The sequence below is a fragment of the Lissotriton helveticus genome, chromosome 3_1 (genome assembly GCF_964261635.1).
Source record: "Lissotriton helveticus chromosome 3_1, aLisHel1.1, whole genome shotgun sequence".
In the NCBI taxonomy this organism is placed as follows: domain Eukaryota; kingdom Metazoa; phylum Chordata; class Amphibia; order Caudata; family Salamandridae; genus Lissotriton; species Lissotriton helveticus.
The window spans coordinates 1,366,964,502-1,366,988,514 of record NC_136061.1 but is presented as its reverse complement, the minus strand read 5'-3'; the positions used below and the strand labels follow the sequence as shown (position 1 = coordinate 1,366,988,514).

Genomic DNA, 24,013 nt, shown 5'->3' with positions numbered 1-24,013 from the left:
TCTGCTATAATCACTATAGTAATCATTATCTGCATAAATCTGCACAACCTAGAAATGTTTTAAATTATAATCAATGGGAACACTGTGCAACCCCTCCAAAAGGTAGCTCAAGAACTTTTTATGACAAATATTCATATTTTTCAGGGTTCAACACAAGTAATGCAGAAACATTTTATTTCAAATTATCAAACAAGACAGGTAAAAAGACCATGCTTACAAACACTAAATTGATATATTCAGACTCGTTTTTTGAACAAATGAGTACGTTTGGTTTTGAATACTGGGACAAAAATGTTGAAGTAAAAAGTGTTTGGGGTACAAAGGAATGGCAAGTACAAGGTATAGAATCATTGTTTAGAGCCTGCATGATCCCAGAACAAATGATATTTTTGAATGACACTATTCAACAAACTACCTGTCTTGGCCTAGCCAAAATCAAAGATTTAAACAAACCGTCTATTCCAAAGCCAACGATGAACAGTAATAGCTCGACAGATGAGGAGATAGACGTAAACCATATATTAAGCCAAAACAGAACACATCCAGATTGGAAACAGTGGTTAATCTGGCCCACAGATACTAATAACTGTCAAGACAGATTCCTGAACAAAATCCAGGGGTTCAAATTGACCAGGCCAGACCCTAGATATTCCCAAAGACAACACCCAGGGATAATTACCACGTAAATTGTGGGCAAGCTCTGCCTTCAATGGCTACAAACATCCACACTGGCAGAAATTAAGCAACACCTAACTTTACTTACTGATGGTGCTGACTTGCGTGATTTCATTATGGGACCATGCAAACAGCGTCAAAAACGCTTCATAGCAGCCTCTGTATATGCAGCTTATAACGAAGCCTGGAAAATAACTCAAATTGAAACATCAGAGAGAATACGGGAAATTGACCGTATTAATTTGGAAAAATCACTTTCTGTAGTGGACAATGGGTTAATGACTCTGTCCTCCAGAATATACTCTTTGGACAGCATTGTGTCTTCAGCAATCAACATAATATCGCAAGACTTACTGTTGTTACAACACGGTCAGTCCCAATTGCGTTCTATTGTACAACTTGGCTGGACGTTACAAAATCTGCGTTCAGGCTATGTGCCTTGGCGTTTAATCAACACAACGTCACTGTTCAATATCTTTAACCTTACTGATAAACAAATCAGTATGGCACAGAAGGGTGCTGATTATACAATCCTGAGCATTGAGAAACTCGAGAGATTACCATTGACAATGTCAGAACGACCTGTCAGTGAGTGGATAATACATGGAATAATTAATATTCCAATATCTACTTTCAGGTTTCAATACTGCCAAAAATATATACAGGCTGGCATGTACGAAAAATTGGGTAAAGGGTACATTAAGTCAACATGGAACTTGCCCTATTCACATGCTTGTGTCAGTAATAAAGGCCGGAAAGTGTTTCTTAGTGGCAATAATTGTGCCATGTCACTAAGCGGTACACTTCTGTGTAATGGTATTAGTTTACACGGAGCCTGTGAAGGGTCCTCAAATAACCTTTCATGTCACCAGCTAGGCACACCTGCGACACAAATAGAACCATTCTTTAGGAGACTATCGAACGGGAGTTACATTATAATCGTAGACCGCAGATGTTGTAGCTTGGTGCCCGGAGTAGCTTATCTCATGTACGACTGCGAAGGTCATGTGCTGTGAACAAGTATTGTTCCCCAGCGCAATGCCAGACAGGGAGGCAAGGTTATGGCCGAATTTGAAAATTTCTTCCATTAGAGTTGATACTTTAAGCAGAATGAAAACAGTGCTCCTTCAGACGCCGACCAGGCTCACGTCATCAAAAGAAACGTATGATATCCAAGTTGCAAGGACAACGGCAGAGATTCATTCATTGTTATCAACTAATTCCCCCATACATTTCGCAGAAATCCTGAACGAAATCTTAAATATTTCTGATACCAGTGGGGTCTCAAATGTATTTAAGACAGTGTTTTCAGGGGCTCTAACACCATTTAAAGCCATTCTGGGTATTTTTCCAGACTTTGTCCATTCCGTCTTTGGTGGACTTCCTCTCCTTTTGGGACTAGTGGCAGGAATCCTATTTTTGATCCTGCTATTTCGCTATGGCAAACCGTGTCACAGACAAGACACCTGCGACAAGGGAAGAAACAATCCTAGCCATTGGATACCGGGACCAGATATCTAGAATCCTTGGACTGTCCCGGCTTAGAGACCTGAACATGACTTGGTTTCTTTCGTTTAGACCTATGTGGCAAAGCTGTGTTTTACCTGTATTAAGGTGCTTGCTATGCGGAGAAGAATGCGTGTTAGACACCTGTCTGACGCTACAATCGGATGCGCCAATGGATGCAGAAACTTTGTTGGGTCCGGTCACGGCTCATGCATTGTGCTGTCCCCAGTGGCTACCAATCCTGATGACGGCATTCGTGGAGACTTCACCACTACGATTAAGGGGTAGTGAGGTTCAAGATGAAAGCAGCATCGATCAGGTACGACCTTCTGTCAGCTATGCTGATCCAAACATCAATGAAGGCAATCATGCTCACGAATGCATGGTAACATCTTTTTCCGAGTTAATGGAACTTTCACAGGAAGCTGTTGATAGCTTTTTCGAGAGTCTAAATGATATGATGTTCTCACCAGAGCAGAAATAATGACTTTTGAACAAGCTAGCACAAGGCGTTCCCAACACCAAGAATTTGGCCTTCAACTTTGATAATGAAGTATCATAAACAATTTTCTCCAGTTTACGGACAGCGGAACATTATTTTTCAGCGGCCCCAAAAATACTTTACAATTTTTCGGGACACTTATCTTCTGCTTAAAGTAGAAACTATTCTTAGAGAACTATATTTCTATTTTAGGAACTTTAGAATCATTAGCTGCCCTCTAGCCTGTTCATAAATATTTTATTTTGTGATGAAATGGTCTCGCATTTTTTCTTCTGTATTAAGAGCCATTTCATGTGTAATTTTCATATTTTATTAATAATGATGTATGAATATGCGTGATATTTAGCATTAATATACTGCTTGAGTGCATATAATGTATATATATATATCTTTTCGTATATTTCATGTTTCAAAATGCATATGGATGTATTTTGGGGTGGTACGGTATACACATGCTCTACTAGTGTATTTGCTATGCCTAGATCTTGTAAATATGGACATTGTCAGCGTGGAGTGGGTGTGATGTATTCCTATAGGTTCTGTATCGATTCCCCTATTCCCGGCCCTGTTCTGGTTAATACTTAACTAGCAGCCGACCCACGGTGCAAAAAAACGTTATCTGATTAAGCCACACCACGGCACAGAAACGTGTTATCTGATTAGGTAATAACGCATGCCATCTAATTAGACAAGCACTATTCCTCCAGCCCCTGATAAGGCATACGGAGTTCTCAAAACAAATCAAACCTATGACAACCTGGGAAAATCCCTGCGGCCATTGTTTTGATTTCACCGAGAACTTCAGCAAAAGAATGTGCGAACAAGCCCGTTCGTATGACATCCTTATTGACGTATCCATGTCCATCCTTACGTCAATCTCGACACCTTACAGGTATAAATATTACCGACATTGCCTTAAGCAAACACACGCGGTGGTGACGAGATCGGAGCAGCGAGACGCGCTGAGGAGCCCAGCAGAGAGCGAAGCCCACACGCGCTGCCCCGCCTTCCTGACGCGCTGAGAACGAGAAGCTGTTTTTCTCCTGCCGAGAAATCCAGCTCCGGCGCTTCCAAGCAGCCCTCGCAGGCAGCTGGAATATCAAGACCAGAGACGAGAGATACCAGCCCTCAACCATTCTAGATCTCAGGTACAGAACTGAACAACCCCTTGCAGAGAATTCTTGAGTCAGTCACTTGGCAAAACAAACTTAACTTAAACTGCTACTTATCTACTCCTGCCCACGTATTAGGCTTAGGTCAGGTACACTGGGGTAGGCGTGGTTAGAAGCACCAGTTGAGTACGGTTAGTCAAATGTATATATGTATGTATCTATTTTATCAATTTTAACTATCATATGGCTTAGAAACCATATCAATGCTTCTGCAGTATTATTTTATACTCCTGCTTTTATTGTATGCACTTTACTTAACCATAAGTATCGCAATAATATCGATTCATTTCTCTTGTACGAGAAAAGAGACTGATCAATAAATAACATCTTTTATTGAACACGCCCGTCTCTTCCTTTTCTCTACAAACTGGTGAAACTAAGAATGCACGTACTGACTGAGTAAAATAAGTTGTCTTTTGTTTTCACACGACTCTAGAGATACACTCTTGATTGGGGGAGAGCAAAGTTGTCATGTTCTATGGTTGTCAGAAACTAAATCCCTTCTTGTCTATCCAGGGAAGTTAAACTCCTCCTTGTCTATTCGAGAAAGTTTCTAGTGAACTCTGAGCTAGCTGGCAAAACCAAAAACTTTCAGTCTAATATCGTCAGTAGAAGACCTAGTTAACCTCTGCCCTAGGTCTATACTATTGAAGATATTATTCCAATGCGCAGAGCCTATTGGGATAATAGGAACTACACTACAGAGGATCGTGCTCATCTGGGGTCCCCGCAGGGGGATGTATCAGATTTTCAGGCCGTGGGCGCCCCTCAGTCAGTCGCCTCCGCTGCAGGCGCACTCCACCGGTGTAGTTCGCCTCCGGTCGCTGCCGCGGGTGAAGAGGCCCTCAGCTGCGGGGAACGGCGGCCATGTTGTGAGCTGGCGCCCTAATCTGGGGTCCGACTGCGGCAGAGTTATCTGTGCTCTCCCAGCACCCTCGGGCTCATCTAGTAGAGTCCGCGCATCAGGAGTTTATATACACTGCCTGGGAGTGTCATTGCGGGGCCCGTCGGCACCGACTCATGCCGATAGATCGGACCGCTGCCTGTGCCTCACAGAAGCACGCCCACCATCATGGCCTCCCTGGCCACGCCCCCTTAATTTGATTATGTCCTTATGCTGTGATAGGGTTCTGTTCGGTCTCCCTGCCATTTGGTAGATGCTAGCAGTCAAGGGCGGGACTTCAAACGGTTGTTACCTTTAGTAGGAATTAGCTCTCATCATTATTCTGTACTTGTACAGTTCCGGCACTGTCAGAGCCTGCAGTTTGCTAACCCTGTGCAGCAATGATATGGCTATCAGGAAGGCCGTCTTTAAGGTGATGAATTACAGTCCTGCTCTATGCCTGGGGTCAAATGGTGACTTCATCAGTTGTGTGATAACCTGGTTTAAGTTTCATGTGGATGTGGATGTTGCCCTGGGTGGTGCCAGTCTTTTTGTTCCCACCAGGATCCCTGTGACCACCAGAGTTTAAAAGAAATAGATTTCTATGTTACCTCGTGCATATGCTACAATAACTGCCAGTTGTACATTCAGTGTTGTATAGGAAAGCCGAATGTCCAGTAGGTATGTGAGGTACTTTACGACTGTGGCGTCCTCTGTTCCAGTCTTTGTATTGTGTTTTGCACACCATTTTCTATATCTGTGTCATCTTTTAAAGTAACAGTTCCATTGGGTTAGTCTTTCTACTTCTTTGAAAACCTCTATGGTTCTGTTTGACAGCTTGAGGGGACCAAACTCGATGTCTTCAGAAGCCATGCTGCCAAACTTAGTGTTTTGGGTTCCAGATGGAACGCTATGCCTTCTTGCATGGTTAGAATGTCCTGTCATGTTGGTAGCGGCATCATATTTCCAGGAGCCAGCTTCAGTAGGTCAGAGAACCAGGCTTGTCTGGCCCATCATGCTGCAATGAGGATGAGGGTCATGATTGTCTGTTTGTACCTCTCTATTACCAGGGAGATCAAAGGAATCAGAAACCTGCATGCAATTCTCCCTGACCATTTTATCGACAGGTCATTCCACATCGACTAGTTGCTTGCGAACTTGCCATTTTGCATTTTTTATTGTAGAAAACTGATTCACATGCAGCGTTCCCCACCTCCTGTGCGGGGAACACCGTACAGGACCTAGTCTAGTACCTGTGCGTTCAGTCCCTATTCGTGGGAGGCACTGTTTTGTCTAGTTGGTCTGCTTCTGTGTTTTCCACTCCAGGTAGGTGAATTGAAATGTTTCTCTGCAGTGCCCATAGCCATATCTCCCATAGTAGAGTGGCAAGCATGTGTGATCTTGTTCCCCCAATTGTGGAGGTAGAACACTGCTGTAGTTTTGTTCGTTTATATTTGGATGAATTCCCCCCAAGCTACGTGTTATATCTTAGAAGTTAGCCAGGACTGTTAAGCTTGCATTGGAGTCTTGTGCACATAGGATTCCAATGCAAGAATGCTATGATGTAGTATATAACATGTAATGGTTTGAGTTCTGGCAGTTTACTGGTGCTGACAGCGAAGTAGCTCCTCTGTCTGTCACCCTCCGCCGCCATGCAACTCAGTATGTAGGAATAACCTCATCTCCATTCATCTGCTGTCTCGAGAGTACTTACCACACTACGACTGGAAGGTCTTAAAGTCTTGTTACATTGTTTTGAGCATTGGTATGGTTATGTGTTTCACTGCATCCCCTGAGCTCCACAGGCTCTTGAAGTTTAATCTGTTCAGGGGAGCTTCCCACTCTGTATGGGATGTTCCTGTCACAATGTTGACCATGGGAGTTGGTTGTTTGAAAGGTCTGGCAATTGTGATGTTCTTACTCTTCACCATTGTATTTCCTTGTGCACTCTCTATGTTGCAACCACTAGATTTTCACAAATCTGCATTGTCTGTGACCAGTGTCTCACCAGCCATTCCCGGATCAGTCTCATATGGAGCCTAGCATTTGGTATGAGTGATATGCATGACACCATCATACCCATGAGTTTCCTCACTGTCGGAGCTTGCACCTTCTGGTAGAGGCAAACTTACTGCACCATTGCCTGGACCCATCTCTCTGGGGAAAGGTTCTCTCCGGTCTTGAATCTAGTCTGACTACTTGAAAGATATTTCCCCTTTCTGGTATTGTGGAAGAGTTTTCCAGATTCACTGAGAAGCAGAGGTTATGCAGCATTTCATGACCTTGTTTGTGTTGTCTCTGCAGTGCTGATATGATATTGCCTTTATGAGCCAATCTGCAGATTGGGGTAGATTTGGATTCCCTTTCAACTCATGTGCATTGCCACAGCGGCAAAGCATTTTGTGAACTCCCTTGTTGCCGATTTTATCCCAAAGGGTAGCACTGTGAACCTTGTCTATGACGAATCTCATGAACTTCTTTGTTTTTTGTTCATTGGTATGCACAAATACAAGTTCTTTGAGGTCTACGGTTGCCATGTAGACCCCCTTTCTGATGAGTGGGATGACCTGTAGTATTGGGGTCCTGAGAATCCTATATGTTTTGATGTATCTGTTCACGCCTCTGAGATCTATGATGGCCCTTAAAGATCAGCCTGCTTTTGGCACCAAGAAGTAGGCTGAGCACGCGCATTGTCCCTTTTGTATAGCTCTTTTCTGCAGGAGGTCTGCAGCTTCCTTTTTAAGTGTCGTAGTGTCCTTCCTTAGTTGAGGTCTTGCCCAAGGTTGGATGTTGGGCAGTGTTTTAAGAGTTCTATTCAATATCTGTCTCGGATTATGTCATGTTCCATTTATCAGAGTTAATATCATGGCATTCCCTGAGGAAGCCTCAGATTCCGCCCCTACTGGTGTTGAGTGCAGGGTAGAGGGTGCTTTAAGGAGTCCCTTGCTGATGTGGTCAGTGCCTCTCAGTGGTGCACCTCTTCCACAAGCCCTTCTCGAAAGGGCTGCCTCTGTTTGCTATATTGCCACTGTGTTGGTGTGCTGAGGGCAGGCTGCTGTGTGGAGAAGGATGTATGGGAGGCTGATGACGGAACATATTTGTGCACTTATTCTCCTTCGTGAAGTGGTTGCTCCACTGAATTGCCCTCTGAATTGCAGTGCACCCATGAACGTGGCTATCTCATTGTCCTTATTCATTGGTTGAAGTGACTTATCTACCACTGATGCAATGAGGGACTCCTCATTGAAGGACATATTTACCACTGCTGCCTGCACTTCCTGCTTGAATCCAGATACCCCTAGCCAGGCATGCCTTCTGAGCATACTGTCTATGTAGAGTTGCCTGCTGTTGGTGTCTACCGCATCCAGAGCTGATTTCAAGCAGGAAGTGCTGACCTTCTTCCCCTCCTCGATGGGTTCCTTCCCTCTCTTCAGATCTTGTCTGGGTGGCTTTGTAGTAGATTCTCCATCTCTTCCCACTGCTGGTGGACAGAACTGTTCAGCAGGGAGTTGGAATTAGTGATTCTTAACTGGACCACTGCTGCTCTTTCCATTTTCCTGCCCACCATGTCCACCTATTTGCTCTATCGAGGCACACTGATGTTGGTGAGCGGTCAATCTTATGTGCCATGGAGACAATAATGAAATAAGCAGCCACTGATCCCCTGATATATGCGGGATCCTGTGTAGAGTGCCTGAACTTTTTATCTACATATAGAGTGACAGCCTTTGATCTGGCTAGTTCCTTGGAAGCTTCCCTTCCCTGGTCCATCACACCTGGAGTAATGGAAGGAACTAGCTCTTTCGTTGTAATGGCAGTAGGGCCTCAAGAAGGAACCAAGACTCTCCTTGTTTTCCTCAAGTTTGACACTATGCGCATCGCCACCTGTTTTACCACTGTGTTGTACACAGATATGTCGTCCAGTGACAAGGTTCTCAAAGGTTATGTGTCCACACTTTCCTCTGGCAGTTCGGCTTCGAGGTCCAGCCAGCCCTCTGAGGTGTCGGCTTTTAACTTCCCCTCCTGGGAGGAGTTTTGTTGTATTCCTCCTCAAATTTAAAGCCATCTTTCTTGTCTTCTGCCGGCTCAGGTTTTGGCAGGAGTTCTAGGTCCGTCTCTTCGGCCGCGACCACTTAGACACCGGAGCGGGCTCTTCTATCCCCTTAGGGACTAGTCAAACTCCTTTTCTCCTACTGATTAAAGACTCCATTTATGCTTTGAGGCACCTCTTCTTGTTGAATTTCAGCACTGTTTTCTCAGCATCAACCAACTTTTTAGGGCCAAAGTGTCCCTCTTGAGGTATGAATTTTCCATTTCATGCTACGGTCCCCTATCGCAATCGAGAACCTCTGGTTTGTGGTCCTTGAGCACACTGGGTGGCTACATTTCTGTGCAAACCTATGGTGATACTTAGGGCAGAACCTGAATGGCGTGTGTTCCATGCCCTTCCAGCATTCTTTGGCCACGCAGTCAAGGGACCTTGTGGACTTGTAGGGATGAAAACCGCAGGATTTTCGGTATAAAACCAGTGATCTTCATCAGTGGTCTTCATTATTCAGTGTCCAATTGTGTTTCTTGGGTTGTTCTTCGATTTTTCTCTGACAATCTCTCTCTTCTCCTGACCATCTGGGAGCTACCACCACTGCAACCTAATGTAACAGCAGGAAAAAAAGAGTCTTCAGATGGTAAGAAAGCAATGGAGATTCCTTCACGTATTTCTGACGTCATCATGGAGATAGCACCAAATGGTCAATGAAGCCCACTAAATTAAACAAAAAAATGAAACACAGAAACAATTCTGAATGCAATCATTAGATGGCAGAATAATGCAGAGCAAGTGAATCCAGAAAGATTCAAACTGTAAAATAATTTGATAACGTAGGCTACTGCTAAGGCGGTTAATTGAAAGTCTTAATATACAATATGTAAGCCTTCAGACCCAGGAAAATACATTGGACGTTTTAAAAGAGTTTTATACAGATACCAATTCAATTTTCAGTTAAGCTGAACTCAGAATTTTATTTAAATGGATATCCAACTTGACATCCATAATATACCATTAGTAACTAATACCCATGGGATCAAAACTAATTTCTCTCGCAGTGGGTGAACTGCTCCAGCCCCGGGACCCACGCTGACCCCGCAAGGCTCATTACGGCCCTACCTGGGCTGCTCCCTCTCCTCCGGTTCTGCCATCGGTCTCCCCCCGCCGCCACAGCCTGTCCATTCTTGCGTGGCTGCAGTGCGGGGGAGACTACATCTCCCAGGAGGGCATAGCGGCAGACCCGCTACACCGGACATCCGCGCCTGGAGGCGCTTGATAAGCAAGACTTTCTCCGGCAGAGCGGGTGAACTGCTCCAGCCCCGGGACCCACGCTGACCCCGCAAGGCTCATTACGGCCCTACCTGGGCTGCTCCCTCTGCTCCGGTTCTGCCATCGGTCTCCCCCAGCCGCCACAGCCTGTCCATTCTTGCGTGGCTGCAGTGCGGGGGAGACTACATCTCCCAGGAGGGCATAGCGGCAGACCCGCTACACCGGACATCCGCGCCTGGAGGCGCTTGATAAGCAAGATTCTCTCCGGCAGAGCGGGTGAACTGCTCCAGCCCCGGGACCCACGCTGACCCCGCAAGGCTCATTACGGCCCTACCTGGGCTGCTCCCTCTGCTCCGGTTCTGCCATCGGTCTCCCCCCGCCGCCACAGCCTGTCCATTCTTGCGTGGCTGCAGTGCGGGGGAGACTACATCTCCCAGGAGGGCATAGCGGCAGACCCGCTACACCGGACATCCGCGCCTGGAGGCGCTTGATAAGCAAGACTCTCTCCCGCGTCGCGGGACGCGCGCGGGACTGCGCCGGGCTAAGCCCGGGCAAAGGGCGGGCCCTCTACGGCCCTCATAGGCCAGAGGAGGCTGGGTCGGGCCACCCCCCCTGGCCGTGTAACCTAAATAGGTAAGACCTCTTGTGCTAAGGAATTCCCAGTCCCTATAGGTGCCTGCTGCTATTTACAACATGTCTTCTAAGGGGGCCTCGAAAATTCCTACTGTGACTAGGGTCCTGGCCAAGGGGACGATGGTCCACTACTTAATGAAGACAACACCGTCTACTGCCCAGCAACCTGCAAGAACAACTCGAGAACGATTGTCTACCGACCATTCCTATAGTGATATCACTTCCCCTCAGTCTGCCGTCGCATCACCAAATCTATCATTTCTGAGGGAACTTAATAGTCTATGTAAAACCGAGTATGCGGCCGTTAAGTCAACATCAGAGCATATTAATGCCTCCTTTTGTCCTACAGTCACCACAAGCCCCCATCCTAGTACATCATCCCCACCCTATGGAAACTCCCGGGGTACTTCCCTCTGCCCACCTGTAATAGGTAACACGAACTCCATAATGTTTTTTCAGGAACCTTCAGGTGAAAGAAAGCGATCAGCCGACCAACAAACAGGCACCCAAGCTAAGGAGAATAAATTGCCTGCACCCCCTATTTCACCATCTCTTTTGGCTCAGATTCAAATTATGTTTAACGCCACAATACACCCATTAATAGAAAGAATGAACGATCTTGGGGACAGGATCGCGGCAATAGACGAAATGATTAAGACAAACTCGAGACTCCTAAAAAATACGGCAGACCCCAACCAATCACAGCCTTTACGCGACACGGTAAAGCTTTTAACAACTTCACAAAGCAGTGTTTTTCAAATCCGACAGGCATCACCAGGCATGCTAACTCAACCTAGCGAGGAAGTTCCTACCAAAATAAAAACAGCACACTGCTGTTCCTTTAAAATGGGGTTGAACAAAGTAACCACTCCATCTAAAAGGCCACCTCCCAAGATAAGGAACATGCAAAGTGAAATAAATCACATTCATTTACCACCAGAGGCTGCCCCGTTTGTGGGCGTCCTCTCTGGGGTGCCTGAACTCATAAAGGGAAAAACTGAAAGCGAACAGGAGTTGAGAAATAAGGCATTATTTTGGCTAACAAAGAATAGACCCCTACCCCCCCGACATCGACGGTAGAATAAAATGTGTTAGAAGGGTGGGATGGTTAGGTCCGCTTCGAAAAGAGAGATCCGGTGATCTGGTGCTGATAAAGTTTATAAACAGTAACGTTGTCCCTTACCTCCAGTCTTGGAAACCACAGATAGGAGATGGACCTATACACACTTGGGGTCTATCTGATTTTTATCCCAGAGAATCACTTTACCCCCATACAAGATCACTGAAGAGACTAACTTTTGGTTGGGCCAAAACGGCTCCGGGGTGAGGGGCTTTTAATACCCAGCCTCTGACTTGATATACAATGGATTGTTTTGGTACCTGACCTTTCTTAAAGATTCCATGCTATAATGTTTTTTACTGTGATATGATTTGAAATGTAACTGTGTTTATATTTTTGCTATGTGCTTTTATGATTTTATATTTAAAAATCGAATAAAGCTAAAGTTACTTACTTACTTCTCTCCAGTGGCTAGTGTTCATTTCAGGTGTTGCTATTAAAATGGTAAATATATAGGAGGTTCTTTTGTGAGAATTTTTAGGACTGTTTCAACATCAACATGCCCAACTGGTCTCCATTTAGAAATCCTTTAATTTCTATCACCACATATGTGCAAATGAGGAAGGGACTTCTCGAAGGATTGTAAAATGTATGAAAACAATCTAGCACTGGATAACACTCAATTGACTTTGCATCAACGGTGAGAAGGTGAATATCATTAACTTGGACTCAGTGAATTCTACTCTCCTTCCTTTCATTTGGAAAGACATTACTCTTTTCAAACTACAATTAGCCCAGAAGTTTGAGGGTGGCATTCCAAAATCATCTTGCCATCCCACCAATAAATTAAAATTGGGGAGCTGATGATTTTGAGGTTAATGACCTCCACCAAGGAAAACTACAGAAACCTTTCTGTTGTGTCAGGGAGGCCCAAAAGACCTTCATTTTGGGTTAGTCAATGGACAAGTAATATACCATAGTAGGCCTCTTTCATTCATCTCCTGAAATAGTTCGCACCTTTGGAAGGTCAAAAAGTTAAGACCACTCCCTTTAATCAGAACTGTAGCAATCAATCACATAAATTGTGTTCTAGGTGTGTGAACATCATCACAGAGCACTGTGATTGCCCAGGCTCCACTCAAAATATGGTCCACAATATAAACTACAGGACTGACTTTCAAATCTGTACCAGATTAGTGCTCGGAGTAGTTTCCCAGCTCCATGATGCACTTCACACATGGAAATACTTTCAAATAATGCTTCTGCAATCACAGCCTTTTGAACTAGGTAAAATCACTCAAAGGTGCAGTGCATACGGTCATAGATACCCTCACCATGTCTCCAAATAAGGTTGATTTGATGGACTTTTGTTGCCCCCAATAGTCTGTGATATTACCAGAAGCTCTATCAAGGAGTTTCATTGGTAGACGTCGTCACTGAACCATAAGATTATTGCACAAAGAGCTACAGCAGAACTACCAACTTGCGAATGCACATCCACAAACTTTAAGTATGTCGGGAAGTATGTTTCAATGTTCAAGTACATTGTGGTGCTCTCAAGGCATGTGGCCTCCCTCTGCCCTTGGGAGACCAAACCAACTCTTTAGGGAATAAGAATCTCTTCTGAGGTACACAAACGTCTTGCACAAATGCAGAGGCACAACCAAAAATTAGTCCAACTCTGTATCATAGGCTTTCGCCACCATAGTAGAAACAAGGAAGTCCATAAGTCGATTCAAATTTCCTCCTGTATATCCTTTTATTTCATATCAACAAATCCAATATAGGAGAAACAGGCAGCCGACACGTGTTTCGTCCGAAGGACTTTCGCAAGGCTAAAAATAATAGATGGGCATGAGAATTTTCAGAATGATTTTTGCCGTAAAATAATCACAAACTAATATGCGGAAATTACCTGTAGGCTCAGGAATCGGTAGATAGCTGTTCCCGCTGTCTGAGATTCATGTGATCAAGCCTTGATAAGCCTGTATCTGTAAATCACTCCAACTGAGTTCTCCTCCGAACCACCAGATGTTCAATCCGACATAATTTGATAGGGAACAAACAATCCAGTACAATTGCTCTGTTTTCATATCGCGGACAACATATATTGGGAAAGAACAAACTGTCAGAGCAGGTATGGAGATTTATAGAGTAAAGAGGGCGGGGATCAAAGGTGTTAGGTGTGAGGTGGATGAAGAGGGCAGAAATTGGCAAGACTAGTATCAGCAGGTGGGAAGACGAAGCAAAAACAAACCTGGTCTTCTTCCTCACTTTGGTGTATTTGCTTTAGCTTTTGATCTGTGCAAAAAGAACAGATGATGGACGGAATGCTGAACAAATCAACCATTCAACCCCAGTCACAGATCTGGGTTAAATCAATTGTTTATTTTCTTGCCACGCCATTCCAGTTAGGACACAGTCATTTCCAAATCAATCTTGACCCTGCTCTAATGGGAATAGTCCAGCCTGAACTGCCGGACCAGGTCCTCCCTGGACCAGAAACAAGCATCCAGGGACCGATTTCGGGTTATCACCCCTCATCAGCCAGGTTAGCTTGAATCCGGTGGCATAGCGAGCACAGGACCCATGTCTGGACATATTACCCTTCCCACTTAGGGGAGACAAATGCAAAAGGAACAGATGATGGACGGAATGCTGAACAAATCAAACATTCACCCCCCAGTCACAGTTCTGGGTTAAATCCATCGTGTTTTCGCTTGCCAGTCCAAGGATGCTTGTTTTTGGTCCAGGACCAACCTGGCCTGGCAGTTCAGGCTCGACTGTTCCTATAGGGAGCAGGGTCAAGACTGATTTGCATATGACTTGGTCCAAACTGGGGTTGCGTGGTGAGCAAAAAACTATGGATTAAACCCAGTTATGTGACTGCTTGATTCGTTCAGCATTCCATCCATCATCTGGTCTTTTTGCTTATGTCACCCTAAGTGGGAAGGATATGCCCAGACGGGGGTCCTGTCCTCACTGTCGAGTGGATTCAAGCTAGCCTGGCTGATAAGGGGAGATACCTCGAAAGTGGTCCCAGGTTGTTTGTTTCTGGTAAAGGGAGGACCTGGCCTGGCAGTTCAAGCTGGACTGTCCCATGCAGAGGGGGGCCAGACTGATTTGCATATGGCTAGGTCTAAACTGGGGTAGCGTGGTGTGCAAAAAAAACGATGGATTAACCCAGATTTGTGATTGGGAGTCAATGTTTGATTTGTTCAGCATTCCATCCATCATCTGTTCTTTTAGCTTTTGATCTGAGCTGCAGGTTGTGAGGATATACACAGAGAAGACTAGCTCACCAAACAAGTTATGCTATTTGCAAAACTTTACGCAAGCATAGAGGTGAAGATAATCAAGGTTCATTAGTGTGGAAAGATTAGATTGCATCATTCTGTGATCAGGTGAGCAGCTGCATGCGAAGATGGGATGACTAAGGAGTTTGTGAAATCTGGTAGGGATCGCGTAAACCTGGGAGAAGGCATGTGCCTCCACTGAGCTGTGGCAGGAATTGTTTTAACACGTGTAAGAAGCGGACACAGATGTTAGTGATTTCTTTCTTGCATGCTCTTTGAACAAAGCGATGGGTCACTGTACAAATTCAGTGGCATTAACCACTGAGCAAGGAAGGGGTTGAAAATGCAATGCTGTACCAAGTTGAGCCAGGTTTCAATTTGTAGCTATATCTAGGCCCGCGGAAGACGAGAATTAGCTTGGTGATTGTGAAATTGAGGGTGCCTGGATTGAATATTGCCCAGACAGTATCTCACGCACATTATTTCAGAAGTTGAGGTTTATCTGTATGTTTGGGAACAGTGTGGCAGCGCAATATCTTGTCTTGTTACCTGGACTCACTAATACATAGGCATGAGAAAAGATACTTGGCCACTCAATACTTGATGGGGATTGATCAGGAATTGGGTTATTAATTTGGGAGTAACAGTACCCCTAATAACTTAATAAATCCTCTCTAGTTAGGTTAAAATGGAGTCATGAGAGAATCTCTGGTCAATCAATGGTAGCTGCGGCAGGCAATGCCCTGAGAAGTGCATATTAAATTCAAGTAGCGGCAACAATTTTGAAGTAAGGAACGCAACAGAATAAAAGTACCAACCTAATTTAGAAAACAGAGGAAAAAAATCAACAATCAATAAAATACCATGATCATTAAAATACAGTAAGTGGAACCAGAATTTTGGCAAAATGAGCCAAGAAAAAGTAAAGTCCCAATTATTAGTCGCTGTTCGCAGCTGTCTGAGACCTAGGCATAATTTCCAGTCAACTGCAATGGAGCAGAGATCAGATACGCCAAAATTGTTGTCCCAGTCAAAGTTTTACCTTTGGTTTTAGTCTCTGAAACGGAAGTCGAAATCTTAAAAGGCAAGTTGCAAGGGTCTCTCAAAGTCATCAAGCTTCAAATGAATCCATTGATTTAGGCAGCGAAAGCTCAGAGTGACACAAACCTGGATTTCATAACGGCCGAGGTAGCTTTGCAGGTTGGGCAGATTTGCCCTATTGGCCTGGCCCAAGGTTTCATCTTTAGAATTAGTCACTCTTTTGGAAATAAATATCAGCTATCAGGGCAAGTCTGGAAGTTGCAGCTGATCAGGGCTCCACAATGCTCGACACCTTTCCTTAAAGGTCCACTTATCCAGTTTTAGCATGATAAAACACTCTGAGCGAGAACCACCCGGTTGGTTATGACCTTCCCGTGCAAGCCTCAATACCTTGCTCTGGTCACAAGGCAGTGGGAAAAAACACTAAGTCACACTTTTCATAACCTGCTGCGAAAGTTCCTTCTGGTCAGTCCTACAGCCCCTTACTCCTCTGGGCAGGCGTTTAGGTGCAAGTTCGCGCTCCAGCCAGGTCTTTTTGATTTTTGTATACCTAAAGCAGGCAAACAAGAGGTCAACCATTTGACCCTAGGGGTGCGGATCCAGTAATTCAGGAATATCCTTCGATATAAACGAGCGAATCATACAATATATTTGACCCATTGGTTAGCAACATCAGGCCCGCAAAAAAAAAAAAAAAAGGCACTAAGTGCTATCCTCTCCGTTACTAGTGCAACAATGAATACTGATGTTGGCATTAGAAGTATCCAGAGAGTTGCTGCTTAAAAAAATATCATCAATGCATTAATAAAATATTGGTATGATCTACCTTAGACAACAACTTCTGTAAGGCCCAACATGGATGACATCATAACACCCGTGTTCACGAAAAATGGCACACTGCAGTGTCCTTCAGCTCCACTATATCCAGCTGCCAAATGAAACTGTAGACTATTTGTTGGTAAGTACAAGTATTCCCAGGAAGACCTCGCAATAAGTCATCTCAACATTACCTGCAACCAAGATCCTACTTACAGGTGAAGATGCCCTATACAAGCAGCCTAAATGTGATTCAGTTCTGCTACTGAGAGTGCGAATTGATATGCATTAGCTTTGTGAATCAAGAGCAGCACCAGTCTTTCGTCTTGCAGATAAGTAGGAGGCTTGTAGGAATTATGTCCAGCCAAAGAAAGTGATTTCCAGAAAACCACCATATCTCGATTAGAAGATTCTGATGGAAAATGTATGAGATGTTATATACTTATGTATAAGCACAGCTCTTTTAGAAGTGTTGCTTCTTTAACAGGATATAAAAGATATCACCCAACTAAGACATAATACCCACATAAATCTCAATGTTTCTTCTTTTGAGCTTCACACAGGTGCCTATGTTCTCAAATTCTCTTTCGTTTTGATCACGTATTTTCAAGATGCCAATTCTACAGGACACAAATTACTCTATCCTTGTCCATAAGCTGTATGCCATTCACCTTTCCATATCATAGTTGAAAGTCTCACCATATTACTGAAAGCATGCGTACATCTGGCTGTGTCTTTTCCTAGTAGCACATGCTTAAAAGAAACATACAAATAGATATATACCAGTGTTTTATAGGTATTGGATCGTCCGATGCATAACACGTGTAAAAATACATGTAGAAAGGGACGTGGTATTCTTAGTCTCTCGATCTGCCGGCCTTCTAATGTCTGCACATTCTGCATGGCCAGGGAGTGTGACAGTTGCCTTCACTTATATTCAAATATAGCTCACCAGTATCAAAAGTCCAAGCAAAAAACGTCTGCACACAACATTTTTATTTTTTTCTCAACTCTCTTAAGTTAATAAAAAACATGCCTCCCACGTATTTAGCACAAAAACTTGAATTATTCTGTGGGGTGAGGGCATCGAGAAGCGCCTCTACTCTCCTCCTGAAACTGATCATCCTTAGCAAAAAGAGAACTTGTCACTGAGCCTTCTCTGGTGCTGCCCCTAAAATATAGAACTCTCTTCCTCCGGATGTACGCAGACTCTCATCGACAACGGCTTTCAAACTGGAAGCCAAAAGATTTTTAATGAGCAAATTCTTACCATAAGGGGTGGAGGCACACATAAGGCGACTGTCTCTTGGTTTCAAGCTCCATGGCACAACTAACAGTCACGGATCGTCTCTTCTGCATAATATTATACCTTATATGTGTACCACTGTTTACTGTTTTAGCATTTTCTTTTCCACAATTGCTGTGTATATTTCATTTTGTCGCCCCTTCCAACATATTGTAAAGCGCTCAGATATCCTTCGGGATCTTGTTTGCGCTATATAAAACTTTATAAATAAAAACTTTATAAAAAATAAATAAGCTTCTATTCGTAGCGTGGCAGTGCTGCAGATTCACATGCTATGCACACTCCTGCCATCTAGTGTTGGGCTGAGACTCTACTACTTGTTTTTCTTGAAGAGGTTCTTTCTTGCTGAGCAAAAGTTGAGTCGCCTCCTCTTTGAGAGAATGTGCATGTTGAATTGCTCCCTTGTTAGACTGTTAATTTTTCCTTGCCATAATGGTGAGGGCACATAGAGCTAGTTAGGATAATGTAAAATAATGGCATATGTATGTGTAATGAACAAATTACTTACCTTCAGTAATGCCTTATCCGGTAGAGACTGTATCTAGTTGCAGATTCCTTACCTTTTGAATTTCCCCGGGTTTCAGACTGGATCCAGAAGATTTTCTGTGAGCAGTACTCCTGCGTGCCAGTAGGTGGCATTGACCAGCTCCGCATCTGTTGTCGTTCACGCTGGAAGTGACATTGGGATACCTATATAGGTGCCACTCAGGATCCCTAATTTCTTTTCACGACTTTCCACGCAAGAAGTGCGAAGCCATAAAGACCACTGACCACTGGTGTATCAAAACTAGGAGTCTGAAAGGGATCATCCCTGTCCCTAGAAATCCATTCACAGAGCAGGGATGATAGGTGGGTCAGTAAGGAATCTGCAGCTAGATTTTGTCTCTACCAGATAAGGCTTACCAAAGGTAAGTAACTGGTTCATCTGTCAGGGAATTCTAACCGCAGATTCCTTTTGAATAGACACCCAAGCAATACCATCCCCAGAGGAGGGTCTGCAAACTAATTTCAAACGAGAAAGTCCTGCAGGAACGAACGCACAAAATGTCCATTCCTGCGGACCTGACTCTTCAGGCAATAGTGCTTAGCAAACGTGTGCAGGGAAGCCCACATTGCTGCCTGACAGATGTCCAGGAAAGGAAGACGGCAAGCTAACACAGGGGTCACAGCTTTAGCTCTGGTGGAATGAACTCGCAAGCACTTAAGAGGTCGCTTCTGGCCAGTGATTAGCATATTTTGGTGCAGGGCAAGACTCATCGGGAAATGGTCCGCATCTGCACGTCCGACCTTTCTTTGCACCAGCATAGCCCACAAAGAGGTGGTCGTCCACCCAGAACTCATGTGTGCAGTCAAGGTATAACAACGCTCTTTTTCGGTCCAGATGGTGGAGACGCAAATAGCATCTGTTACCACGCATGCCAAAACTATGAGTGGCTTAACAACAAAGACAATACCACAACTGTCGTCACCACAAGATCCATTAGAACGCAAGTCATTACAATGACTTGCTTTAGGGAAGTTCTGGACTTTGGAATAGTTTAAATTACTTTTCCAACTTCAGTCGATGGATCATAGGGATGGTGTTGGACTTAAAATCCAACACCAGTCCAACACCGCAATCCATAAAGAAAGTTGTTGTAATGACTTGCGTTGTAATGGAACTCGTGGTAACGTCAGAGTCGAGGAGAAAAAAAAGAAATACAGAGCATGTGACAAACTTATTCGGGTACAGGGAAAGTGAATGGAAAAGCTGCAGAATGTAATTATTTTAAAAGAGCAACAAAATGTAAATACATGTGAAATGTGAACTGTTCACATACAACAGTTAGGAAAGCCAAAATGAAGTACATTATTTTTAGTAATTTGAAGTGTGATGGAAAAAATATATATTAATAGGATCTAACCAGATCAAGACACCTTACTTGATGATTTAAACATGATAAATATTCACTGAAACCCTATTTCACACATAATCCTTTGCATGTAGTACAGTTTTAGCTGTATAACTGTATGTTTGTGCACATTCAGTGGACATTTCAATGGAAAATGACAGTGCACTACCACACAATGCTTTGGTTACATTAAAACAATCGCCCGCGTGGTAAAGCTAGATGAGTTGCCAAGGTTTGGCATTTTTAAAAGTGGATCGTGGTTCTAGAATGTTTGAGAAATACTGTGTTAGAATATTTTTTTCCAGACCACATGATTTAAATCTCGCCTAGGGAGTGGGGGCCTCAAGCTTCAATGTGGTACCTTGTTAATCAGCGAGCGGCTTACCCGACTGTGACCCTAATACACCACAAAGGAGATAACACAAGATACTTGCCTTTAATCTAAGAAACAGACTGGAAAGTCTTTATTACTAGTGATGCACTTTATTTCAGAGGTTGGCATCTGTGTACACGTGAACAATGTAATTAATGGACAATGAAGCTAGATAATTTGCTGAATAATTTGCAAGCCTTTCAAATGAAGTCAAATCCCACAAAGACATTAATTATCCTTTACCTCTAGTGTACATGCCTAGGGATATTTTTATACAGCAAGGTTCTCAGAAATAGGAAAATAATGTAAAGCTTAAAAACAGGAAAGGAACAAATAGTATTGAAACGAAACAAATTTATAAAAGTAAGTGTAACCAATAAATAATGTCTTACTTACAGGAAACACATTATATGTATGAGAGAAATAGTATGTTTATGTTAGCCTTGCAATATATTATGTAAAACATGGCAAATTATAATTACCTAGTTTGTCCTTTCCTCTGCTTTCACTTGACCCAGACAAACTAACAAGGACAACGCCTCCAATGCTAGAAAGGAAATATGAGCAAATAAATATCAGATTTTTAGCTTTCCAAAGTCCAATTCAGAATGTATAAACAGCACACAAATATAATTGGCCATGCATGTCTCTAAATGACAGTAACATCATCCTGAACACAAGACTTTAGAGCCCATTATTGCAAAAATATTTTGTTGGAAAGCAAGTACTACCATAAAAGAAATTCTACTTCACACTCATCTGCCATACATATTTTATAGTCAAAGGTAATATGCAGGGAAGGACCTGTAGGTCTATACCTAAAATGACAAACATAAAACAGCAAGTCTTGGACTCCAAAGAATGGACAGCTAAAACACCACAACTTAGACAATATAGCTGTCATGACATGAAGCTAACATAACATTTTTGCAGGAGATTCTCATGTATAAATACGCAGCATTGCCTTCTTTAATATCTTAAGCACTAAGGGGTTTCTGATTCCATTACCCACACCTCTTAGGCCAAACCCTCCCATACACTTTTAAGAATGATCATATTCAATCATCAACTAATGTATTTTAGAGCAGACATCCTAGACCAATTGTGGTGATGATGATGATGATGATGGTAAAATCTGTTTGAATTTTCTAATCACCAGTTTACCCCAAAAATTAGCACAGTATACACTTGTTGTAAAATTCTGCAATAGGGTTGTTGGGAAAGGTGCTATATCAAAAGGTAAAAACAAATGTGTTAAATTTTTAAAAAATAATCTTAAGAGATTTTCTAAAGCCTAGATGCATATCCTCATTTTTATTCAGGTGATGATGAACGTTTGTACATAGGTGTAGTCATTTTTAATGCACATGCGTACACTATAAATGGGGTAAAACAAAAATATCTGAATCTTCCCATGATTTCTACACACACACACACAAAACACTCTTAAGGCACCACAAAATGATCCTAAAAATAAACTGAAATATATCTGTTTGCAAAATATATTCTTTTGCAAGTCTGCCCTGTATGCTGCCTCGATTAGTTTCTTTAAGTGGTCCACCATAGAATATGTTCAGCTCTGCTCTAGATATCGGTTACAGGTGTTATTTGAAGCTCTAGCCATTCACCCTCTAGCCAACACTCCCACTGTGATATCCTCTCCCTCTGTACCCCTTGAATTTAAGCAATGTATTTTTCTGCTGCTTAAAAGAGCATAGTTAAATCCATCTAGTCTCTTGAATTACAGAGTGATATCCTGCTATGCTGATAGAAAAAGTGCCCATAAAGCAAATCAGCCAGTTGACAGCATAATATTCAAAAGGTCCTCCAAGCTGGCTACAGCACAGAGGAATAGCGTGTCAGTTGTTTTTATGTATCACATAATTTCTGAAGGTGGGCATGGGCATGCCAGGAGCCATGGTATTATGTGCTGTAACTCTAGGTTCTGTAGGGCTGTTGCTCATTCTTTAATAATCGACTGCAGAATTGGGCCTGGGGGAACAGCAGCTATGTTATTAAGTGGTGGAACTCTCTAGTCATCAGTGTTGTTGCATAAACACAAAAAGAGTATGCAGTTCCTGACAGGGAAAACAGGTTGTGTAAGTGAGTGTTATCTAGAAAGAGAAGGGAATTCATCTTGTCGGAATTAGGACCCTCACACACCCAGCTCGCTAGGTGGCATGCTTCATCATTGGGTCAGCTTCTCGTCGGGTCGGCGCTGCAACACCCGACGGGGACCCATGATGGGGCTCTTTAGCGGAGATCTTTTATTCCTTGCCGTAAGGTGAAGTGCATGTAAGGGGCCTACTGAGAGTAGATGTAAAAGAAGGTGAGGTTAAAATAAGAGGTAGGGGTCCAGTCAGAACAATAATAATGAGTGTGGCTCCTCTCCTAATTAAAAATAAGTGAGTCGCTCCCCTAAAATAATATCACAAGGTACCACAGGGTACAGCGTTCAAAGGTGAACATGTTTCTTGCCAATTGTCTATTGGACGACAATTCTTCAGGACAAGTATCAATTTGTTCTACACTATCAATAGTGGTCAAATGTGTAAGTGAGAGACCACAACCAGTACCCTCCCTGTTTCAGCAGTGTGAGGGGTAGGTCCTCCGCCAATGCACGGAGAAGACACGGCACTTATCCTTACAGGGTCAACACCTGCTGGAAATTGTTACCCTAATGGAGTTGTCGTTCTAGAGTGACAGGAACCACTTTTTAGGGTACTGGTTGTGGTCTCGCACAACCAGTTGTAAAAAGCCCTTAGCGCCCCCTCTTTGCAGACACATCAATGTTGTTGCTCACTCTTTATTAAACATCTGGTAAATTTATTATAGAAATGTTTGAAAATAATTTCAATGGGATGCTTATGTCAATCAGTGATGTCAATGCCTAGCCCTAAGTACCCTTCCTTCGATTGTTCTGTGGGTCCTACACTGTTCCACTGTATTCACCCTGTGTATTAATCCCTATTTTCTCCCTTGGCATATCCTAATGCATACCATTTTACCATTATGCCAATGATAAACAACTTCTCAAAATGTAATCCATCAAAAACAGAGGTTCCTTTTAAAGGAGTATGGACTCCAGTCTTCTGTACTTCATCAACAGTTCAATATTCTTCTCCATCGACAAGGTGAAAAGAACAGGAGTAACAATTATCTATCTTTTTGACAATCTACAGTGGTCTTCCAACTGTCAGTAGTCCTCCGATAATCTGTAATACCTGCATCTTCCCAAATATTTGCATGCATGTTTAATTCATTCTGCAAACATCACAGTTAGAATAGAGAGAAGCGGACACTACATTCATTAAACTGGTTCCATATTGTGCAGACAAAACATTTTAAAATGCTTCTCTGTGTTGCACACCAACGTTTCCATGCTCCTGTATTTGGCTTTCATCACCATAAACTGCTCCCACCAAGCAACTGGATGCTTGAGATCAAGCTGCCCTTATATCATGGTTTCGAAGTCCAACTAGGCTCATACTGGAGGCAAAGCTTTGTGTATTTCATAGCCCCTCAAGGCCTTGACAAGAAACCT

General features: G+C 43.2%; 1 protein-coding gene across 2 annotated transcripts in view; it reads right to left on the bottom strand.

The window, feature by feature from the left end:
• SLC35F5 (solute carrier family 35 member F5) overlaps positions 1-24,013 on the bottom strand; it is a 786,684-nt gene that overhangs the window by 364,375 nt on the left and 398,296 nt on the right. For both annotated transcript variants that reach the window (XM_078682012.1, XM_078682011.1), the window contains one exon: positions 20,952-21,016. In XM_078682012.1, the coding sequence (XP_078538138.1) occupies positions 20,952-21,016 (65 nt within the window). The remainder of the gene's footprint in view (positions 1-20,951; positions 21,017-24,013) is intronic.